Source organism: Onychostruthus taczanowskii, unplaced genomic scaffold, assembly GCF_017590055.1.
Source record: "Onychostruthus taczanowskii isolate IOZ18803 unplaced genomic scaffold, ASM1759005v1 scaffold30, whole genome shotgun sequence".
NCBI lineage: Eukaryota > Metazoa > Chordata > Aves > Passeriformes > Passeridae > Onychostruthus > Onychostruthus taczanowskii.
The window spans coordinates 6,977,792-7,000,848 of record NW_024500350.1 but is presented as its reverse complement, the minus strand read 5'-3'; the positions used below and the strand labels follow the sequence as shown (position 1 = coordinate 7,000,848).

At 49.6% G+C, this 23,057-nt stretch overlaps 1 protein-coding gene across 2 annotated transcripts; it reads right to left on the bottom strand.

Annotated features, from left to right (window-relative positions):
• Positions 1–12,076: 12,076 nt before the first annotated feature.
• Positions 12,077–22,361, bottom strand: KCNJ2 (potassium inwardly rectifying channel subfamily J member 2). 2 transcript variants are annotated; one of them, XM_041409320.1, is made up of 2 exons: positions 22,244–22,361; positions 12,077–17,396 (listed from the first exon to the last, which is right to left on the bottom strand). In XM_041409320.1, the coding sequence occupies exon 2, from the start codon at positions 17,178–17,180 to the stop codon at positions 15,897–15,899; it is 1,284 nt and encodes a 427-aa protein (XP_041265254.1). In that variant the 5' UTR covers positions 17,181–17,396; positions 22,244–22,361; the 3' UTR covers positions 12,077–15,896. The 2 variants fall into 2 exon arrangements, with proteins under 2 accessions (XP_041265254.1, XP_041265255.1); XM_041409321.1 differs by lacking the exon at positions 22,244–22,361 and adding an exon at positions 22,059–22,195.
• Between the last annotated feature and the right edge of the window lie 696 nt (positions 22,362–23,057).

The following is a 23,057-nucleotide window of genomic DNA, read 5'->3' as shown; positions in this document are numbered from 1 at the left end:
CAATGTTCCCTTGCACTCACCAACACCTCGCCCCTCCTGTCTCAGGATGAGCCTCTCATTAGAGGAGCCTCAAAACATCCTCAAAAATTAATCCAGAATTAATCAAATGACCAAGATTGCATCTTAATTTCTACAGGAGCAAGGCTGAACTGCAACTAAAGGTGCAGCAAACAGCCCTGGCTGTTCTCTGCTGCTTCCCTGGCACACGGGATTCCATCTCCCACTGCAGGGAGGGATGGGAGATAAAATCACAGATGGAAACCATAGAATCGTGGAGCAGTTTGGGTTGGAAAGGACTTTAACGCCCATCCAGTCCCACCCTTGGGACACCTTCCACAATCTCAGGATGCTCCAAACCTGGCCTTGGACATTCCAGGGATGGGGCAGGCACATCTTCTCTGGAAGTTCTGCTGCAGAGAGCACCAGTGCTGGTCATGGATGTTGCTGAGGGCTGATTTAGGTCCAAAAAGGGACCAGGGCTGGCTCTGCCAGGCTGGAGGTTGAGTTGGGACCTTGCATCCACCTGCCCCAGGACAGAGCAGCTCTGGCACCTCCAATGCTGGCATTATATCTGATATTTAGTGGTTGTGTTTCACTCTTCACATTCTTGTTTTGTGACACAATTGGATCACTAAAACTGCCACATTATCCCCTTTCTTCCCCTCCCTCCCTCCTTGATTAGTAGAGACACTTATTACAGCTTTAATAGGGAGAAACAAGTTCCCTCTGTCCTTTCCCAGTCCTAAAAATACAAGAGTGTTTTTTCCAGAGGAGCTGATGATTGAGGTTTAAACGTTCAACCAGAATACATTAAAATGCTCTAAACATCAAGGAGAAAAAGGGAGCCCTGATACCCAGAAGGAAAGTGGGGTGCTTGAGCTGACTTACAGCACTGTAATTATTGGTGCTGTCAGAGGTTCAAATCTACATTATTTTTAGGCCCCCGTCCAATCCACAAAAAGATCTCTAAAATAATTGCAAAAAGACCTCACTTGAAGACTGTTTGTTTTGGAAAAATAGAAATCTTTGCTCCATTTCAGCATATTTCATCTTGGAGAGCAGTAATATTTTATTTGTGTTGAAAGAAGGCAGGGGCTTATTCAATATTAATAAATGCTTTACAGCACGGGTTAAAGTTCTTTTCTTATTCGGCCCTGCAGCCCTGCCCAGGCTCCACTCCTGGGGGAGAAGATGTTTCTACTGAAGGGACTTGAAATTAAAAAGAAATAGTATTCACAGGGTACAAATCTGCCCAAATCGAGAAGTTTTCTGCTCAATATTCTGCTACGTTTTGCACATTGGTGCTAATTAGTGGTGTCAGCTAATTAAGAGCAGAATGTTAACAGGACACCTGGCAGGGCAGTGTGCTCCTGGCCAGGACAAAGGGACCTGACCCATTCCTGGTCCAGGCTCTTGGTTTGGAACCCTCTGAGCCCCAGACAGAGCCTGGGAGCTGTGCCAAAGTCACTCCGTGACATTAAAGACTCAAGGTGCAACTGTCTGTGGTCAGAGACAAGAAAGGGATGGAAAAGAGGTACCAGGAGAAAAGGAAAAGGGAAATAAACCAGACCCTAAATCAGGGGATGAACTTTAATGAATGAACTTTAAGGTCCCTTCCAGTTTTAAGGTCCTTTCCCTTTTCCAAAGGGAAAACCAGATTCTAAATCAGGGGATGCACTTGAATGGATGAGCTTTAAGGTCCCTTGCACCCCAAGGGAAAAAACCCAGATCCTAAATCAGGGGATGCACTTGAATGGATGAGCTTTAAGGTCCCTGCCACCCCAAACCATTCCATGGTTCTGTGCGTTTCCCTGGGGAGGTTTGCAGCCTGCAGGTGACAGAAGGGATTGAATTTTGGCTACTCCTGAGGACACCCAGAGCCCAAATAAAGCATTTTCTGCCTTCTTGATGTTTTTCTTCGCTTTGTTTAGTGGAAGAAAGGGGAGAAGGGAAAATGTTTGAAGTCCTGGTGGCAGTGGCTGTGGCTGAGCTCTGGCACAACCTTCAGGCTGGTCTTGCCCTTCTAGCTCCCTGACTTTGTGCAGAGCTGTCCCAGCAGTCCTGAGCCACTTCCAGGCCAGCCCTGTGGCCCTGGGAGCTGCTCAGTCCTGCCAGGTGCTCCCCCAAACCCCAGGGCTGCACTGGAGCTGGGTCCCACAGCACAGGTGGGATCTGCTGGAACCACCAGCGGTTTAGGAACCAAAACCCTGCAGGGCACAGAGCTCAGCTCAGACCTTCACAGACCCCCTGGCCTCCAGGATGCTGCTAATTGTGGCCACCAAAGGCTCTGCATCCTTCCAGGGTGGCATTCAAAGGGGTGGCAATCATTCAGAGACCCAGCTGAGGGACTGGCACCTGGAGAACCATCAGCAACACAACCCCCAGGGACAAAACCCCAAAGGAAAACGGCTCTGTGGGAAGACAAAAATGACCCCAATAATGACAGCAGGGAGCTGAAATGGCTGCAGGCAAGTCCTGGGCATGACCTGCCCAGCTGTGATGGGAATTATGGCTGTGGGGGCCTCGAGGGGACAGGAGAGGGGCACAGGTGTCAGGAATTCCCTGTCCCTCTGCAGTGGCTTTTGCACCTCTCCTGCCTGGGCACTGCCCTGGCACCTCTCCCACCCGTGCTGAGCTCGGGTGCCACTGGAGTGACTCTAAAACCCAACCAAAATCTGCTTTTTTGTACCACAAACGGGACAGAAGGAGCAAACCCGGTGATGGACACCACTGACCACGTGCCTGGGTTTTTGATGATCTACAAAGCATCAGGAGCCAGCAGAGTTTCAGAAAGCCAGATCAGCTTTGGTGTTGTTGCTTTAAACATTACCCAGGCCCTGCTGCAGAACCCAGAGATGCTGAGGGCAGAAATCTCCTTCCCCTCGATCTTTTACCTCAATTTTTTTTTTTTTAAGTGCTGCTTTCAGGGCTCCCAAGTGCTGGGGACTCCTCTGCAGGCAGCAGCTGAACGGGGCTGTTTATTTATAAGAGTCAAGCAGAGCCACACAAAAGGTTATGGCCACGGGCCAAATGTCTTTGACATCATAGCCTGTCATTAATGGCATAAATCCTCCGTGATTTCATTTCCCACTGAGCCAACCAGCATCTCTCCCAGATTATTTCAAAGGGAAAAAAAGTCTAAACATTTACCTTCAAACCCCAAACAGATCGTATCGTTCCATTCTGCTTGCCTGATATTAAATATATTCTCTTGCACATGGCGTTTTTATGGCAGGTTGTGACCACTCCTGGAGCTCGTTTCAGAAGGAGATAGGCTCAGAAAGAGAAATTTTCTCATTGTTCCCTAAGGGCAAAAACAAAAAAAAAATGATATTTCATTCACCAAAACCTTTTCTAACCGCTGCACTTTGCTATTTTATTGTATTTTTGTCCCCCAGTTCTCTGTCTGAAGGAGAGAAATATTTAAAAGCTTGTTCTCTGTGCCACAGCCTCTTCAGTGTGAGAATATTTAACGTGGAGAGGCTGAAAAAGTTTTCCTTCACACAATTTTTGTCCCCTTTTTTCCATCATATCCATAATATGCACATGGTCATGTGAAAAATTTTAGGAAATCACTCTGAGCATGAAAGGTCTGAATATACCTATAATACCTGAATATTTTAATTTAAATCCTTTGGGATTTTAAGTCTTCCTGACCTGTTGATGAGCTGCTTGATAAAAAGCCGGGTGGAAAATATTTTATAATAATATCAGATAATTTTTGACCAGTCATTGCTTGTTACTGAACTGGGCCTAAAATGCCCAGGGAAAGTTTTCCAAACCAGGGCTGCCACTAAACCTGCTGGGATAAACCAGTCATTCTACACTTATATGCAAAAGCAGACAGTCAGAGTGTTGGGTTTGCCCTCACTTTTGGAATATTTGCTGAAATGGCTCCAGATTGGCCCCTTTGAGATGAAAAGCACCTGACAGCACTCCTGGCCCCAGGGGCAAATGTCCATAAAGTCAGGGAAGCTGCCACTTATCAGCTGCCCTGCAAGGAGAAGTTAATGATCTGCAGTTACAGACCCAAGTGAGCTCAAAGAAAGCTAATTTAGGCTCAGCCCAAGCCCAGGTCGGGTCTGGGCACACGGGGCACCATTAGAGGCGATTTGGTGCAAATCTGGAGCTGCCTTTGCTCAGCCCCTGGAGGGCTCTGAGTCCCGGGGAAAGGAATCCCATGGAGCATCCCCAGTGCCAAGGAGGATCCCCAGGCTGAAAGGACGAATGTGAATTTTCCCAGGGCAGGAAAGAGCCCTCAGAGACGAGAGAGAGAGAAGCAAAGTCCCCCCAGCCTCTGCTCAGAGGAGAAAGGACCGAACAGGGGCTGGACACGACAGCGCAAAGCTCCCCTTGAGCCACCACTCCTGCCTCCATCCCACCTCCAGCCCACAGCCCACAGCCCTCACCACCACCAAAGAACAGCAGAAGGACCTCCAGCATACCTGAGGAAATAAAAATTGGCCGTTTTCCCCTTTTTTTGGAGCGGGCTGGGATCTCGGGAGGCGTCAGCGAGCGCACGCTCCCCGGCCGTGCCGACAGCAGGGCTGTGTCAGAGCTCTCCTGCCAGAGCCAGAGTGAAAATATTCCTGCAAAGCACCAGTAGCTTCATTCTTATGACTAACACATCCCAAAGGTGCCATAACATGCAGGGAGGCAGGGAATTCTGGGGTGCTGGAAGGAGTACAGCGAGAGGAGGAGCTGCAGGCCGGAGGGTCTGAGCAAAGCCAGCGAGTTCTTTTTCCACAATTTATCATCCTACTTTTACTCCGCTCCTCTGAGCGCACAGATGAAAAGTCCCACAACTCCAGCACGAACTGAGCCAGCCAAGAAAAAGAAAAGCAGCCTGCTCTGCTCCCCAGGGCACAGATTATGGCTATTTGTTAATGGGTTTTGATACGTGGAGGAGACAAATTTCAAGGAAGGAATGTGGTCATCTCCTATCAGAGACACAATCTCCCGGGCTGGAACTGAGTGTGTCTCGTGCTGGGGGCAGGCAGGGGTTGGGGTGGAATGTGGGTGGTTTTTGGCACAAATCACAGAGTGCAGGGCTCCTTTCTGGGTAACTCGTGGGCTCTCATAGCACTGCTGGAAATAGTCACAGAATGGTTTGGGTTGGAAGGGACATTGAAGGTGATCTTGTTTTACCTCCTGCCATGGCAGGGACACTTCCATTGTCCCAGGCGTTCCCAGCCCTGTCCAGCCTGGCCTTGGGCACTGCCAGGGATCCAGGGGCAGCCCCAGCTGTTCTGGGCACCTGTGCCAGGGCCTGCCCACCCTCCCAGCCGGGAATTCCTTCCCAATATCCCTCCTAACCCTGCCCTCTGTTAGTTTAAAGCCATTCCCTGTGTCCTGTCATCCTCCATCCCTTGTCCCCAATCCCCCTCCGGCTCTCCTGGAGTCCCTTTAGGCTCTGGAATGCTGCAATAAAAGCATCCAGGAGCCAGCTCTCAGCCTTTCCTCACAGGAGAGGCTCTCCATCCCTCTGGACTCTCCCCATGTCCTTCTGTGCTGGGGGCAGAGCAGGAGGGGGTGAGCAGCAGGAGGCAGATCCCAAATGCTCATCCACAGACATTTCCTTGGATGATGAGCTGGGTGTCAGCAAAACTCCACCAGCCTTTAGAGTAGATAAAGTCACCTGTGAAAATGCTGGGCAGGTTCCCCTTGAGCACCCACCACCATCCAAACCAATCCAGTGACATGAAAATATCCATGGAAGGAAACCTGCCAGCCTTGGAGAGTGTGAGGCTTTCAAGCACTACCTAATTAATTAGTTTATTAATTAATTAATTAAACACCTCAAACACATGCAAATGGTTTTAACATGCAGCAAAACATCCAAGTGTGAAAACACAGGACACAACAGGAGTGTTTAATTCTTTCTGGAGCAGTGACATTGTCACTGATGGTGATGCCTTAAGTTTTAGCTTTTAGCTAAAACTATTTTTAGTTTTAGCTAAAACTTTTTTTAGTTTTAGCTTTTGTATTTTTTAGCTCCTGTGCTGCATTAGTGCAGGACTCTGAACTCCATACAGAGAGTTAGTGAGCTCTCCTCACAGTTTGGACAGGCAGAACAATCCTTCAGGCCTGACACACAAGAACCTCAGACCCCAAAAAATATTAACAAAAATGAACCCTGGGGGGAGCAAAGTGGGGGAATGTGACCTCGTTACTGAAGCTGTAATTGGACAACTAACTGATATGCAAATAGACCAAACTTGTGTCTGCCCCAAAAACTGGTGACCATCATCCATCTTGGGTTAATTGGACAATTTACCCCTGATATGCAAATAGACCAAACTTACATCTGCCCCAGAACTGGTGACCATTGTCCATCTTGTAGCCTCTGTAGGAAATGAATTTATAGAAAATTCTCAAAGCCTCTCAAATTCTCAGATTCTCACCTCTGCAAGGCTTTGCACTGTCCAAGGTGTAGTTATTGAAGGCCTTTAATAAAAACCTATTTTATTCTCTAACTCTGTCCAACCTCTAGGTGCCCCTCCACAGCATCAATGGGGCGGCGCAGCACGATTCCTGCAGAGGACAAAAAGGAGGGACAAGACATTCCAATGCTGCTCCCATTCCTTTTCCCTGCTCTCTCCCAGTGGTTCCATTTCTGCTGGTGAGAGCACAGCTCTGAGCAGGAGGATGGCTCCCTGGGAAGGCCACTGGGGATGAAAGAGCTCTCATTATCCGCACGGAAAGCTGCGCCTCTGCCTCAGCCAGAGCTGTCACAACATGCTGAGCTCCAGGGATTCCTGGGGGAGCTGGGCTGACAGATCTCCTTCTGATTTGCATGGATTCATGAATCTCACACAGTCTTTTTGTCCAGAGGTTCTGAAGATGTTTAGTCAGTGCATACCTGGAGTTAATTCGACAGAAAATCTGTCAGATACAATGCCGGGGGACAGGTGATGCCTTTTGGGCTACCTAAAAACAGAGGCCAGGCAGAATTAAGGGAATAAAAAGTAGTTCTATTTATTGAAGGGTCTTCAGGTACATTTAGGGCAGACAAAGCCCACCCAAAATGGACACGGGGTCACAGGTTTTAACACTTTTATAAGTTTGGCCCATTTGCATGTTGGGGATTCATCTTCCAATTACAGCTTCAGTTAATGAAATCATTTACTCCAAGTTTTCCCCCCCAACTCACTTTTGTTTCCATCTCTCAGGCCTGAGGCAGTGAGGTGTCCTTGATTGTCAGGCCTGGAGAGGAATTGTTGTGTCTGCCCAAAATGGGGAAGCAGCAGCTCACACTGTACATGGAGTTTAGAGTTATACAAAGAATTGCAGGATTACAAATAGATGAAAATATAAAAGTTAAAATCCTAAAGCATCACAGGCCCTGCAATCCTGGCAGCCCAGACCTGTTGAACACCCAGGGCAGGGCTGCAGCAGGATTTCATCACAGCACTTAATGAGCCAGCAGTAAATGCCAGCACGCTCCAACTGTGTGGAAATGTTACAGCTCTGAAGGTAAATACCAGAGCCAGCAGGGTCCTGAGATCACAGCCTGCTGTCCCTGCAAGGAGGGAGGGCTGAGGAGGGCAGAAATGAACTCCAGAGAGCACTGGGAGAAAGCCTTGGAGAATGGAAGATAAATGTTTTAATAGAGCTCCAGTATTGGCTCTAATTAGGATAAATCAGGGCTTCCCTAATTGCTTTTAATCCTTTTGGTTTCTTGCTGACAGGAGTGACCATGCCCAGAATGTGGAGAAGAGGAGCCATGGGGGGATCCACATCCTCTGTGTCCCACTGCCACCCCCAGACCCCAGTTCCCACCTGGGATCAGAGCTGGGATGGGTGAGGAACAGAGGGAAAAGGGAGCCCAAGGACCCCGTGAGCCTCAGGAGCCCAAATCTGCACCAGCACAATCTCTGAAGGGAGAAGTTGGGACATTCTGCCCTCTCCCATGGAATTATTTGCTTCCCTTCTCCAGCTGTGCCACTGCTTCCCCCAAATCTGCAGACAGGAGTCCTTCAAATTACAATTTTGAAATGCAGAGTGTGAATTTGAGCTGCTCCATGCTTCTGTTCACTTTATATTTCCTTTGAAGCTTTCCTTCTCTTTTTTTTTTCTGTCAGCTGAGGGGTTTTTATTAAAGCACTGGCATCTCTTGCCAGACCCTCCTGCAGAAGGCAGGGTGGAATTCCCTCTTTTCCATTGCAGACGAATCCTGAATCACCTGCAGCAACCACAGCTCTCTTGCTTTAGGTGTCAACAGAGAAAAAGAACAACTTTTGATCTGCTTCCACCTTTCCAGCAGAAGTGAAGGCAGTGCAAGTATCAATGTGGGAAAAAGGCGGGGGGAAAAATGGTTTTCTGGGCTGTCTTGAATTCTGTGAGTGCATGGGAAGGATCCCACAGAAATCCAGGGAACTTTTCTCAGAGGTGACATTCACTCTCCCAGATGCAACAGCTGCTGCCCCGTTTCAGAACATTAAAAGGCTTCAAAAAGAGCAGAGAAATAACCCAGAGTTATTTCTCTGGGTAACCTCTGTGCCCTGGGGTGAGATGCAGCCCTGCCGTAAAGATCCCGTGCTGCTCAGCTACAGAAATCCATCCTTTCCTCTTCCCCATCAATGAAACTCTGCTAATGAGCTCAGTGGAAGCAGGATGGTGGAGTGGGTGAGTCCTGGGCAGCAGCAGCAGCAGCCGGGTTTGTCTCAAATCTCAGTAACCAGGAGATTTCTGAGGTGGTGACCTCAAGGTGCTCTGGTTTGGTGTGTTCTTTATTTAGAGCCCCAGGCACAGCCAGGAGGCACCTTGCATGCCTAATTAATGAGCTGATTTGCCTATCAAATGAACTTTGTACACAGCAGGATATTTGTAAGAAAATTTTTACAGGATATCTTGACAGAAAATGAGCAAAAGAAAAAATCCTGGAAAGCCAGAGCTTGCAACTTTCCTCTTGCTTCCCAAGCAGCCACCACATCTCCAGCAGCAGGAGGGAGCAGGATTTCCCTGATTTACCTCCCTCCTGCTGCTGCATACAAGGAATAACCAGAATTAGGCTGGTTTATTAAATCTGGTTATTCCTGCTACGAGGAAAAACCAGAATTAGGCTGGTTTAGTAAATCTGGTTATTCCTGCTACAAGGAAAAACCAGAATTAGGCTGGTTTAGTAAATCTGGTTATTCCTGCTGCAAGGAATAACCAGAATTAGGCTGGTTTATTAAATCTGGTTATTCCTGCTGCAAGGAATGACCAGAATTAGGCTGGTTTATTAAATCTGGTTATTCCTGCTACGAGGAATAACCAGAATTAGGCCAGGTTTGGTCAGATGAGACCAAAAACTTTGATTAGACCTCAGTTCCTGAGTTATCCTGAAATCTGTTGCAACTGGGAGGTGGAAGGAGGAGGAGATCCAACCCCAACCCATCCTGACACAGCTTCCCAAACAGAGGGATTCAGCAGGGACGTCACAATTTAATGAATATATCATTTGTACACACCTCAGTGGAGATTTTTTAAAATAAAACCTGTTGTGGGTTGAAATCCAAGCCAGTAAGGAAGGGAAAGGCAAGGGCAGCTTTTTTATTTTTAAAGGATAATGTAAAATGCATAAATTGTTGGTACAGGTGTGTTTGTCTTACCCACCCAAAACTCCAAGCTGCATTTGCTTGCGTGTGACACCCTGGATTTGCATATTCAAACAAGCTGAAAACATCAGTGTTGGATTATAATCTATGTTTTAGTGAAAAGTTTGGAAGGGGGAAAAATACATATTTTCAAGATTTGTAAAAATCTTTTTAAAACTAATTAATTTCTTAAAATAATTTTATCTTATTTTCTAAAATTTTATTCCTGACTTTTCTATCATTTTATCCCTGACTTTTCTCTAATTTTCATTGCTTTCCCTTTCCTGCCCTGTTTGACAAAAGTGGCAGATGAGGCACTGGTTGCTTCACACAGACATTTTGCAGTGGGATTTTATAGATGCAGGACTTCAGTGGGTTCCAGTGAGGAAAATGAACCATAATCACACACAAGCTCCCACCAACGATTCCACGAGCAAGAAAATGAGCACACAGATATGAAGTGCACAAAGGAACTCCAGTTCATGCAAGATTTTCCCTGTTCAGCCTCCAAAAACTAAAAATCTTGAGTTTTATGTTGATGTTTGGGTCGTGAAAATTGTTAGTATCAGAGCCAAAAGCCAAAAGTGGTGTCCATGGTGTTAAAAAGAATCCTGAGATATCCAAATTTGTAAAAATTGAATGTTAAAGGGGCAGCTTAGTCCCTTATAGTTCACCAGTTCCTGAACAAATGCTAAAATATTTGCTTCAGAGCTGCATGGATTATAACATCTGTGCTGTCTCACCCTTCTCATGAGACTGAAAATGGAATTAAAGTTTTTTAAAATGCCTCTCAGTTGCGGCTTGGGACAGAAAAGGGCACACAGGAGCGCACAGCAGCATCTCCATGCTCTCTGTGCCATTTTATTCCCTCTGCCTGGCTGGGGCAGCACATCTGGAGCCTGCAGAACAACTTTGAGCTCAGCTGGGTGCAGAGGGGAAGAAAACTTCAGTTATTGCCTTGCTGGCCACCAAAATCCCGTTTAATTGGAGCTGCCTCCACTCGGGCCGAGCAGAGGCACTGACAGGAGAGGGTGCTCATGATTTAGGGAAGGGACAGGGAGTGCTCCCCAGGCTGTCCTGCAGGGAACCCAGGGCAGGGCACTGAGCAGCTGTGCCCGAGGATGCCTTTCAGCAGCAGGGAGAAGAAGCAGATGCAGGCTGTGGCAGCTAATCTGTGCCTCTAAATCCAGCCCTGTAATTATGATGATAAGCGTTGTGAGGGACCATTCGATTCAAAAAGTAAATTTGAATGTATAAATAGAGTCCTGCTCAGCAGGGTCAGGGCTCCAGCCCAGGCATGGATAAATGGCATTACAGGCTGATAAAAGGGCTGGGAAATCAGCAGAGGGGTCAGAGCTGCACTGAAATGTTCCCCTCAGCTGGGGCAGCAGTGTTTGATCCCTGCTGGATCAGCACTTGGCAGCTGAGTCATGGTTGGGCTGATGCCTCAGGTTCAGCTTTTCTATGTTTCAGGTTCTGTGCTGCTTTAGTGTGTGGGTCTGGGTTCACATCAGGGGATGGTGAGCTCTCTGCACAGAGCAGGGAGACAAAACAATTCCTGCTCCAGCTGGGCACCAAGGACAAATGATCCAAATCTCAGCCCAAGAGCACAAACAACGTGGGCTGGAGAGAGAAAAACAAGCAGGATGGGACTGGATGGGCTAAAGCTGGAATTGGACAATGAACTGCAATCTGCACATGGAGGAGAGCTGATCCCAGGGAGAGACCCCGTGAGCGCTCGTGCATTTTGGGACCATTTGGGTTCATCTTGGGTGCAGCCCTGGCTGGGCTCTTGTGCTGCCCAAGGTGGATCCATGGAGGAGATCCTTTGAATCAATCCCTGCTTTATTCTGTAGCTCTGTCCAGCCTCTGCTCCAGCTCAGCCTTCTCAAGACATCAGTGCAGCCGCAATATCTGCCCTGGAGGCCACAGAAATCAGGATTTCACAGCTCTTTGTGGCTCCTGGAGGCTGCACTTCTGTCCCTGTCCTGGTGACACAGGGCTCAGGGAAATGAGGGATACAGATTACACCCAGCCTCTTTGGAACTGAGCGTTTCAATAAGGAGATGTTCCAGGCAGACACGAAACATGGGGATTTCAAGATGACTTTCCTGCTTAATTTTTTAATCCCTTGCTGATTCTCTGGGTGCTTTCATCCCTCCCCCTTTCCCTGCTTTGGAGCTTTTCTTCCATTTCCACTCGGAGCAAGGAATGACCTGGGGCTCTGCAGTCCCAGCTGTGACCTCAAGAAAGGTCCTGGGGCAGATTTTCCCCATCCAAGTCTCGTTTCTGTTCTCCCGTGGGAAATAACGATGGGATCACCTTTCCTCCTGCCTTTTGTCGAGGCAGAGAACGAGCTGTCTGTTCCTCAAGCGCTCCAGACAATGCCTGTGCTCAGGCAACCATAAACACAGCTCAATATCCCCCTCCAGACCCATCTCCCTCCTCCTTTACACACGGGCTGCACACACCGAGCTCATCCTCAATTGTTTGGGTTTTTTTTTCATTTTTTTAATTATTTATTTAGAAATAATAAAATAAGACATAATATATAAAAATCTGTACAATCCACAATTTGTGCAGTACATTAGGAAGACTTCGATACAAAAAGGCTGCAAACAGGAAAATAGTCATGGACAACTGTCAGATGCCGAGATTGTTCGTCTTACAAGAGCTGCAGGCCAAAAAAAGTCCTCACAAAATCAGCTTCTGATGGGCTGTGGGGTGGTAACTATGCAGCACCTTCTACTCCACAATGTGGTGAGCAGCCAGAATTAAAGACATTACAGTACTTCTCAGTTTTACCTTGTGTAATCCATCATGACAAAGAAAACCTAAGAGAACAAATTAAATATCTGAACCCTTTGTCTTTTTCCCAGGGCTTCTGCGAACACAGAAGTGTTTTCACGGCTGGAAGAGTCGTGAAATTAAATTAATTAAAGCCAGCTAATGAGCGAGGATTCCTACCCTGGCCACTTAACCCAGGGAACTCGCACGGAAGAGACGGAGGGAGGGAAGCATCCCCACCCACCTCTGCTCCTGTCACTGTACACAGAATTATGGGTCAGACAATGTGTCTCATTCAAGTATTTTCAGGGAAGGGCAGAAATAACATATTCCCCCCCAGCCCCTAAGCAAAAGACAGGATAAAAGCTTCCGTGCGAGCCGGGTGAGCCAATTTATCCTGGATAAAGAGGCTGAACCGAGGCCTGGGGGAGGCTGTGGGGAGAGCTCCGTCAGTTTAAAGTTTAACATTTAAGGTTTAAAGTTTAAGGTTTAAAGTCAGCCTAAGCTTGGCCCACGATCAACGGGAGCTGAAGGAAAGCTGTCAGTCACTGTCTAGTCCTTAAAAATAATATTTTTTTCAAAATTATTCCTCCTTCCTATTCGGCTTGCTGCTGAGAAAGCCAGAATTGATGGGAAAAAGGGGAAGGGAACCACTTGCAGGGCTCTTCCCAGCAGCTTCCCAGAGACAGGGCTGAAATGTGGGATTCCCTGGGCAAAGACAAAGGGCTGGGAAAGAAAGAACAAGCAGAGATTAGCAATGGATTACACCTTCACACCCCCCTCCACACGGCTCTGGGAGCTCTGCAAAAACGCCAGTAACTAGAACGTGTTCTCAAATGAAAAGTCCATGCTTAAAAAATAAATAAAGAGAAGTTCAGAGCATTAGGAATCCTATAAGGCTTGCAAGTAATTTTCTAAAAATCATGCTAACCTGTAGCATCTAGTCCTAGCGAGTCGAGACTGCTGAGCTGAATTGATACTTTTTTTTGTGGCCTTTTCATTGTCTTCTCCTTGTCCTCCTTTACAGACTTCTATTTACATTTGGCTTTAAATATGAAAATACTTGATAAACTTTATAAAATGTACAATTTTTAAAAATATTTCTGAAAAACCGACTTGAAAAACAAAACAAACAAACAAGAAAGAAAAAAAGAAAGAAAAAAACAAAACTAACAAACCCAAAACCTCTGCACCAGAAATGTTAAAGGGGAGGGGATTTTCTTTTCTTTTTTTTGACTCTGGATTTCTTGTGTGTCAAAGAAATGAGACAAATCCTGCATTTTCCATTCCCCCCCACCTCTCACCCCCTCTCAAATATCTCAAGTATCATTTAGTGGGAGCGCTGTGCAACTGGGGGATGCTGATGTGAGACCAGGTCCCCTTTCTCCTGCTCAGCCTCCCTTTCCCCACTGTGTTTTCGTGCCCTCCCTGTGTCACTGAATACTCTTTGGTTTGGTTTTTCTCCTTTTGCAGGAACATCACCCTTAGCAGCACTAGCAGCACCCATTGTCTCCACCACTGTTGACCCAGAAACTGCAACCAGGCCGCCTTTAGATGTCCACCCTTCCCTTCCTTTTCCATCCTCCCACCCCAGTAACAGCCTCAGTACTTGCACTTCATCCTCTGCCCTCTCCAGGAGCCAAATCTGTGTTTACACCATGGAATTCCCCCAGTTTCCAACCCTGCAGATAACATCTTATCAGAAACCAGTTCATTGCAGGCATTTCTTCCAGGCAGGGCTGGCAGGGGCCAGAGGCCTTCACAGATATCCACGTGCAGAAGACACCAGACCTAGAACAAGCTGTTTTTTAATGGCATACAGTGATCCAATACTGCAAGAGTCATCTGGGATTGCCATCCCCACCGCCCCCACGAGCAGGGGCCAAGCACAGCTTTGCTGTCTCCTTGAGCTTAGAGGCACAGAGAATTTAAAGCCTTTGGGTGAAGGAGCCAGAACACCACCAGAGCTTTGCTGAAGGTGACAAAATCTGCTTGGTGACGAGTGATGGGTGATTTGGGATTTGCTGAGGAGGGAGGCAGGAGATGGAGCTCCCTTTGCAGCCTCGTCCTCCCCAAAGAATCCCTCTCTCCACCAGATGGAAATCCACCTCCCTCACACCCCTGCCCTGCTGAAGAGAAGCATTTTGCACAAAACATCCCTCTGCCACTCCTGTGCTGTGCTGCCAGGGCCCTTTCCTCCTCTTCCTTCCTATTCAAAAAACTCTTCCTGGGGACTTCTCTGCTGCTTGGCTCATCCGTGGCCAAGCTCCAGCAGCCTCTGGCATCAGCCAGCAGCTCCACAGCGTGTCCATGGCACAGTTTCAGGGAAAGCTCCTCTGCTCAGAGCTGGGGCAGGCCAGGGAGGACACGCAGGTGATGCTGGTTTGCTTCCCCCAACTGAGTTTTTTTCCCCTACAAGGAAAGAGGGATTTTATTCCCTCCACAGAAGAACAGGGGGAAAGAGGAGGAGGCCCAGCTTGCTTTAGGTCCGAGCCTTAAGCCTTTAGAATAAGGTGCAAAATAAAGGTCGTAAAAAGAAAAGAAGAAAAAAAAAAAGAAAAAAGTCAAAACCAAAAAAAGTGTCTGAGGTTTGATTTTTTTGTTGTTGTTGTTGTTTAAAGCAGCCTGTTCCTTTTTTTTCCTTTTTTTTCTTTTGTTTTTTTTTTTTTTTTAAATAAACTCCACTGTGCAAAACTGTGCATTTTCTTTGGTATCCACTTAGGTAGTTTGAACTTAGTACTTTTTCCTGTGTATACATATCTTTTGTCTCATTTTTCCTTTAGACAGAGAATTAAATTCTCCCCCCCAAAAAATCATAATTTTGCTGGAGGCTACTGATTGGCCTGATATTACATAATGCCCCTTATGTAATTGGAAAGAGAGAAATTGATTCTAGCTATCAACTACTGGCCTCAAAAGGAGTTTAAACTTTCTGGCAACATTGGCCTCTCTGAACTGATCATGAGCTTTTCAACCCAAAAAGTTCAACACTGACTTTTTTTTTTTCTTTTTAAATTACACAAGAGAAAATAAAAACTACACTGCAACAAAAATAACCATTTGTGTTCATGTAGTTAGCAGCAGCTTTTTAAAAAATAATTATAATAATAATAATAAGGCAGATTCTTGCCTTTGTTATGCCATTAAAAACATTCTTGTTCCCTAGAGAGAAGCATTCTGGAAAAAGTTGAAAACAAAAAATAATAATAACCCAACCAAAGCTTGCCTGCAAGTTCAAGTTTTGTAAAAAAATATATACATAATTTATTCTACAACATATGTGCCTTCTGTTCATACTTAGACATGTTTAGTGCTTTGTGTTTAGAGTTCATTTCCTGTTGTCCCTCCTCTGAGGACAGCCCTAAAACCAGCCTGGGTTCCTCGGGTCTGCTGCCTTCACAGCACTCTTCCACAGTACCGTTGTCTGCAAACTCTTCTGGGCCAACTTCTCAGGTCAACGAGCCCTTGCCCGATGGACACGGTGGGGATTTCGCCTTCCAGCCCCGCGGGAGAGGCAGAGCCTGCCAGTCATATCTCCGACTCCCGCCGCAGCGGCCGCGGCTCCAGGGGCACCCCCGCCTGGTTGTGGTGCTCCATGTCCGGGTGGGTGTCCGTGCTCATGCTCTCAGGCACCCCCGTGTCGATCTCGTCCTCCTCCTTGCTGCTGAGGGCCACCTCGTTCTCGTAGCAGAAGGAGTTGGCGTTGGAGAGGATGTATTTCTTCTCCGCTAAGTCCCTGGCACTGCAGATGGGTGTGTTGGGCACTTCGTACGTTTTGTGGAACCTCGAGTAGTCCACTTTGTAGTAGTTCTTCTCTTCAAAGAGCACGGGCTCGTAGCGGTGGCCCCAGAGGATCTCGTTGGCCAGATATGAGCTACGGCACTGGGTGGTCATGGCGGTGGCCTCCACCATGCCCTCCAAGATGACCACGATCTCAAAGTCAGCATTGTCCATGTCCTGTTTGCTCAGGTCATACAGAGGACTGTCCTCGTCTATCTCGTGCACTATTGTAATGGGGGAGACCAGGAAGATGCGGTCGATGCCGCTGTCAAAGCCCACGTTGATGTCGATTTGATCCAGGGGGATGTACTCCCCTTCCGACGTGATCCTGGATTTCAGGAGCTGCGCCCGCACGTGCGCCTCCACCAAGTGGCTTTTCCTCAGGTTCCCCACGCGCCACATCAGGCACAGCTTCCCATCCCTCATGGCCACCACGGCATTGTGGCTGAAGACCAGAGTTTCGTTCCTCTTTTTTGGCTTAGCCATCTTTGCCATGACGGCACCAATGATGAAGGCATCAATGATGCAGCCCACGATGGACTGGAAAACCACCATGAACACGGCGATGGGACACTCGTCAGTGACACACCTGAAGCCGTAGCCGATCGTGGTCTGGGTCTCTATGGAGAACAGGAAGGCTGCGGTGAAGCTGCTCACCTGAGACACGCAAGGCTTGCTGTTCTCTTGGTTCTCCAGATCCCCGTGCAACAGCGCGATCAACCAAAACACACAGCCAAAAAAAAGCCAGGAGAGGATGAAAGTCAGGCAGAAGATCACCAGCATCCACCTCCAGCGGATGTCCACGCACGTGGTGAAGATATCGGCCAGGTAGCGCTGCCCCTTCTCGCCCACGTTGATGAACTGGACGTTGCAGTGCCCATCCTTCTTGACGAAGCGGCTCCGGCACTGCTGCCGGGTGTGGACCTTGCCCTTGCCATTGCCGAAGCCGTTGGCCACGGCCATGGTGGACAGCTTCATGCCGTCCTCCTCCGAAGACACGATGCTGTAGCGGTTGGTTCGCACGCTGCCCATCACTACTGCCGGGGACTGAGGTGCTTCTGCTTTAGAAAACAGTCTGAGTTTCTGCAAAACCCTTTGGAGAAACAGTTTTGAAAGTTCTACAGGAACACACACACGCGGAAAAACCGGGCGGAGGCCGGAGTCCCCAGAAGCCCTCGGATCAACCAAGGACAGTCTTCTGGCATGCAGGGTGAGCTCTGCAAGCCACCGTCATAGAGAGGGCATGGTCTGCAAGAGAAAGAGAAATGGCACTTTAGATTCTGGAGGAAAAGCATGCGGGATCAAGGAAAATGACACCTGCGGGCCTGCAGGAAGTTTCCTCTTTTTTAATGACATTTTCAGCGATGCTCAATGTTCACAGCTGTGCATGGACAGGGGTCACACATGGTTACTGCAAGGAAGGAATTGCCCTTCCCGAAGGAAAGCACTGAAGGGGATCGTGTCACACCAGCCTGAGCCATATTCACTTTAAAGCTGGGCACACAGAGGATCTCTCTGCTATTTATATCTGTGATTTCTGCTTATTTTGAAGCAAACAACTCCCTTTAACATCCTTCTGTTCAAACACAAACACTGAAGTGGTTTGTAGCAACTAATGATGTGTCTCGTGGACTGTCTGACCCATGACAAAGCAGGGAGTGAGCAAAAGGGAAGGTGGAGACAGGGAAGTAACTTGGGAAGTGCAGATAGCAGTGATCCATGAAATTAAAGCACATACAATTGTTTTAATTAAGCGAACAGAAGCAGTTGTGCATTCTCAGCAAATTTCTAGAACAAGGACTGCAGTAGCTTCTCTCTAACTCCACAAACTCGTCAGGATCTCTGCAGTTTTCATGCTCAAGTCTGGCCTAAGTTGTACAAAAACAATTAAACCTTTCAAACCTCTCATCTGCTCCCACTAAAGCCACCAGTAAAACGTAGCACAATCAGCTGAGTGCCTTCCTAACACCTTTAGGAGCGAGCTCCAGCACCTTCCCCTCAGGAGCCCGAGGCAGCCCCTTCCGTCTCCAGTGGGTCACAGTCTTGGGGGTCCCGTCACTCTGAAATGTCACCAATCAAGACTCAGCAGAAAAGCTACAAAATCTCCTTCCTGCGGGGAGAAGCCACCAAAAACTTGTTTCAGGGAGGTCTGGCTTAGACCCAGGTCTAGCTTTTAACAAGTGCGTCATCCATTAAGTCATGTACTGCATATCAGGAAATGGAATTGAAATACTGCAGAGGAGAAGAGATGCATTAAAGCAACTGCTCCAGCCACACATGGCCCACGGAGGGAATAGAGCTAAACCCAGGTGGAGAGGAATGTCTGCTGTCCCTTTGGCATGGCACAGGCGGCTCCAGAACCATTTACAGTAGCAGGAGATTAAATCACGGCGCTCTTTCTAAATTAATGTTATCAAAACTCATCTGAGTTTGTCCAAAAGCCAACAAAACTGCAGCCACTGTGGAGCACAACCCCTGCCCAGCAGGACCTCTGCTCTTCTCTGACTGGAATCTCACAACAGCTGGAGATGTTATCTCCTTTCCCAAGAACAGCAGCCCCTAAAGCCCTGCTGAGGTGCTCCAAAAACTTGAGCGATTTCAAACCACTCCTCAAGCCCTCCCACATCCCTCAGCCACATTACAAAGGCTTGAGCTCAGCAAACACTTGTTAGGAAAAGAGCAGGTGACAAACAGCAACATCATCAGCCGTGTGTGCAGGCTGCCTTTCCTCCAGGATCTCCTCAGGGTTTACTTTCACCTCCTCTTTTCCCCTCGCTCCTGTTTGTTGTGCAAGAATGTGTCCCGATGCCTCCTTGCCAAGATTAGTCATCTGTGACTTCAGCTCAGACAAGACATTTTGGCAGCTCCTTGCTGGTTCTGTAATGCCCCTTTGAGTGCAGCTCTCAGCACTGAACACTTCTGGTGGAGCTGCCCTCGTGCTTATTCTGGGCACTTATTCTTACTTTTATAATGTCTTGCTTCCACTGTGTACGGATCCACTTTTTCCCCCCTCTTACACCTTTTTGTTCCCTGGGTTTCTCATTCCCATCAGGATATCGTGCTCAAAAATACAAAAGAATCCTTTAAACACTCACTTAAATGATTTGTTTTGGCTAAAACCCCATTTTTATTAGAAACCTGAACACGGCAGGGAAGTGAAATTACTGTTAATACATCCCACATAAAAAAAACTTCTTGAAAAGCCATTGCACTGCTCTGCAAATCGATCACTTTCATAAACCACATCCTATAATCACAGTCATGTTCGACTTCCCCAGTCAAAGCCTGTTTTGTTCCAAGCTGATGGAAACACACAGCCTAGGAAATACTTTATTCTGGAGTTTGCTTTTTTTCCTTTTCTTTCCTGGATTTTCAATGAAAACTTTTGGTGGAGGGAAAGATAATATTTAAAGTGTCTGAATACGGAGCTTCTCTCATGAAAGTCTCAACCTGAGGACACTTGTTTGAATCCCACAAATCCCTGAAATCCTAACACCAGCGTCCTGTGGCTGCAATAGAAAAATTCATCTAAGAATTTTTCGTATTCCTCCCCTGCAGGACTGAGCACCTCTTCCCTCCTGTCCCTTGCCCGGATCCCTCCTCGCTGGCTGTGCTGTGGGTATGCAGCTGCACCCCTTTGGTTCCAAGGACCCCAAAACCTGGGGGTGAGCCTGGGGTCAGCTCTGGAGCCTGCTGGAAGTGCACAGCACAAAGCTCTGGCACACTCCAGGGCAGCAGAGCTGTCTGCCTGCTTTTCCAGCACAAACTGCCTCTCTTCCAGGGAGTGCTGGGGCAGGACAGAGGATGAGGTGGGTGGGATGGGAGCAGGAGCAGCACCACACACAGGGATCAGCCCGAGGGGCTGATCTTGCTCCTGCTCGTGGAAATACAGCTCCTGTGAAATGCCCTGTGCATCCACTGGCTGCCCCAGCACCTGCTCCGTGCTCACCCCAACCCTCACCACCATTTCCACCAAAATTTCCCAAAAAACCCAGGAACAAAGCAGCAGGAAAACCGAATGCTACTTCTTCTTGTGCCAATCCACCTGCTGCTCAAAGGCTGGACAACGCTACTGGCCCTCATTCCATCCCAGCATCAGCTGCTGGGGGCACCAAAAATTCCAGGCTGGTGTGGGAGCAGCCCTGCAATCCTCACTGGGCAGAGGCAGCCAACCCAGCACCGCCAACCCAGCACCACCAACCCAGCCCAGGATTGCCAGTATTTGCCCAACTGGGCCCAGTGCAGTGCAGCCAGACACAGAGCTGTAAATTCAAACATCACCAGGTGTGTTGTCATTATTATTATTATTATTATATTTATTATTATTATTAGTCCAGGTGACCTTTCCTCCTGGAAGGGAAGATAAGCAACACAGCTTGGAATTATCAGCAGTGGCAGGGACACGGGATTACTGGGAAGGGATGAGATGGGATGGGAGAGCCTGGCTGGTTCTGCTGCGATGGGATGCTTGGAGGAGGAAGGAGAACGGGGCTGTGCTGCATCTGCAGCATTTCTGAGCCAGCATTTGGGGAAACGCCACGACGAAGATCCCAAACCCTCACCTTCCCCTGAGCATCCCCCTGCAGACCTTCCCTGGGAAAGGACGCGCACATCGCAAGGCACAGCAGGAGGGGAATTTGGGCAAAGGTTAAAGACCGAGGGATAACTCCGGAGCGCAGAGGAGCAGGGGAGGGGTGGAAAGGAGCAGCAGGCAGCGCTTGGAGCGGTTATTCCCCGGCTGACGCCACCGAGCCCGGCGGAGCCAGCCGGGCACATGCTGCCAAGAGAGCACCAGCACCACCTCAGCCAAGCGCCCTCCCTGCTGCCCTCGGAAAGCAGAACAAAGCAGCTTCTCGCCGCTTTGAGCCAAGCCTGTTCCCACATTCCTGCTCCCTCGCTGCCGGGCACGGCCACCTCCGTAACCTTTCTCCTTAAAAGTCATTCCCCAGGGCTCCTCCGCTGCTCCGGGCGCGACTCAAGTTACACGGAGCTGCCTTCGGGAGAGGGCTCTGACCTTCAGCGACAGGCAGCGGGGGGGGCAGAAAAAATTAAAAAAGAGCACATGATGCAGGGAAATGGGTGCGAAGAAATAGGAGAAAGGGAAGGACAAGTGGCGCTCGCATCTGCTGTCCTGCCAAGGAGACGGGCTCGGGGTGTTTGTAGCGGGTGACAAAACAACTCCGAGCGGAGCAGCCATCACCAGGGGGTGTACGCGGCGCACCGGCTGCGAGGATGGAAAAGCAAACAAGTGTAAAGGTAAGGCTGAGCCACGGAGACGAGTGCGGGCAGCCTGCGGGGTGGGGACAGAGCTGCGGGGACAGAGCTGCGGGGACAGAGCTGCGGCTCCGGCTCAAGCCGGGCCAGCGGCACCTGCGGGTCCCCAGCGGCTCCCGCCCCGGTCACTGACCCCCCAAATCCATCTGCCTTTGCTTATCAGTATTTTTTCCTTTCACTGTCATGAGCTAAGCTGAAACAATACAGCTCCTCTCTGCTTTCCCAAATGTTTTTTTTTGGGGGGGGGGGGTTTGTTTGTTTGTTTGTTTTTCCTGCTTCCCATTTTTTTGGCAGGACGGTCAGAAATAAAGAAGCCCTCCCGTTTGCACCATGCCGATGAATGAAGCTACAGGTTCATTTCACAGCCCTCCAAACCATCCCGGGCGCTCAAACCCACGCGTCCGAGCCGAGACTCGCCGCTTCTGCCCTCTCTCCGTGAGGGAAACAACAGGCGAGAAGAAGGAGAAGGGATGGAGCGGTGCGCTCTGTGCGACACGGAGTTGTCATGCGAACTTCCAGCCCTTCCCCAGGATAAAATATCCCGAGGGGGGGAAAAAAGGGGGGAGCAGCTGGTGCATGGAAAGTTATGAGCACAAACAGATGCTGCAAGCAGATGCTCGGGCGCTCCAGCCATACCTATCGAATTATTTTAGGCGCTGAGAATAGCTCCGTGAGAAACGCAGGAGTGGAGTTCCCCTCTTCTCCAAGCCGGAGGCAGCGGACGCTTTTATCGCGGGGGTATCGCGACAGCGCGCGTGCCGCGCATCGCCTCCACTCCTCGGGGAGGCGGGGAGAGACGCGGGGAAGGAGGCGATTCTTACCTGCGGCGGCCGCGAGGGAGGTGCCGGTGCGGAGAAGGGGTAAGATCCGTGGCGAGGCCGTGCCCGGTGCCCGCTCCGCTCGCACTGCGCTCCCGCCCGCCCGCGGCCCCTTTTTGCGGGCGGCCATGGCACGTTTAATACGGCCCCGCCGGCCACGCCCCCCGCGCGGCCTCAGCCAATCACAGCACGGGGCGGGGCTCGGGGGGTGGGGCCTCGCAGGGACCGGGAGCGGCGGGGCCGGAGCGGAGCGGGGATGGAGCGGGGATGCTCCGGGAACGGAGCGGGGATGCTCCGGAGCGGCGCACGGAGCCAGGGTTCCCGCTGTCAGGAGGGGCCCGGGAGAAGGCGCTGGGACCCCCGGTGCCTGCTGCGGAGGCTCCTCGGGTTTCCGGTGCGGAGGGTCCCGGGAGAAGGCACCGGGACCCTGGATCCCCGGTGCGGAGACTCTCTGGGGGAAGGCACAGGGTCCCTGGGTCTCCGGGTTCTTGGTGCGGAGGGTCCCGGGATACTCGGTGCAAAGGGTGCCAGGAGAAGGCGCCGGGTCCCTGGATCCCGGGATCCCCGGTGCGGAGGGTCCCGGGGAGAAGGCACCGGGTCCCCGAGTCCCCTCTGCGGAGGGTCCCGGGAGAAGAGGCCAGGTCCCCGGGTCCACGGTGCAGAGGATTCCCGGGTGCCCGGTGCAGAGGGTGCCAGGAGAAAGCACCGGGCCCCCGCTGCGGAGGGTCCCCGGGTCCTCGGGGGCTCGGTGCAGAGTGTCCCGGGAGAAGGCGCGGGGTCCCCGGGATCCCCGGTGTCCGGTGAAAAGGGTCCCGGG

What these genes read in the sequence shown, in the direction of transcription:
- KCNJ2 (XM_041409320.1), bottom strand. Translation starts at nt 17,180, where the DNA reads ATGGGCAGCGTGCGAACCAACCGCTACAGCATCGTGTCTTCGGAGGAG.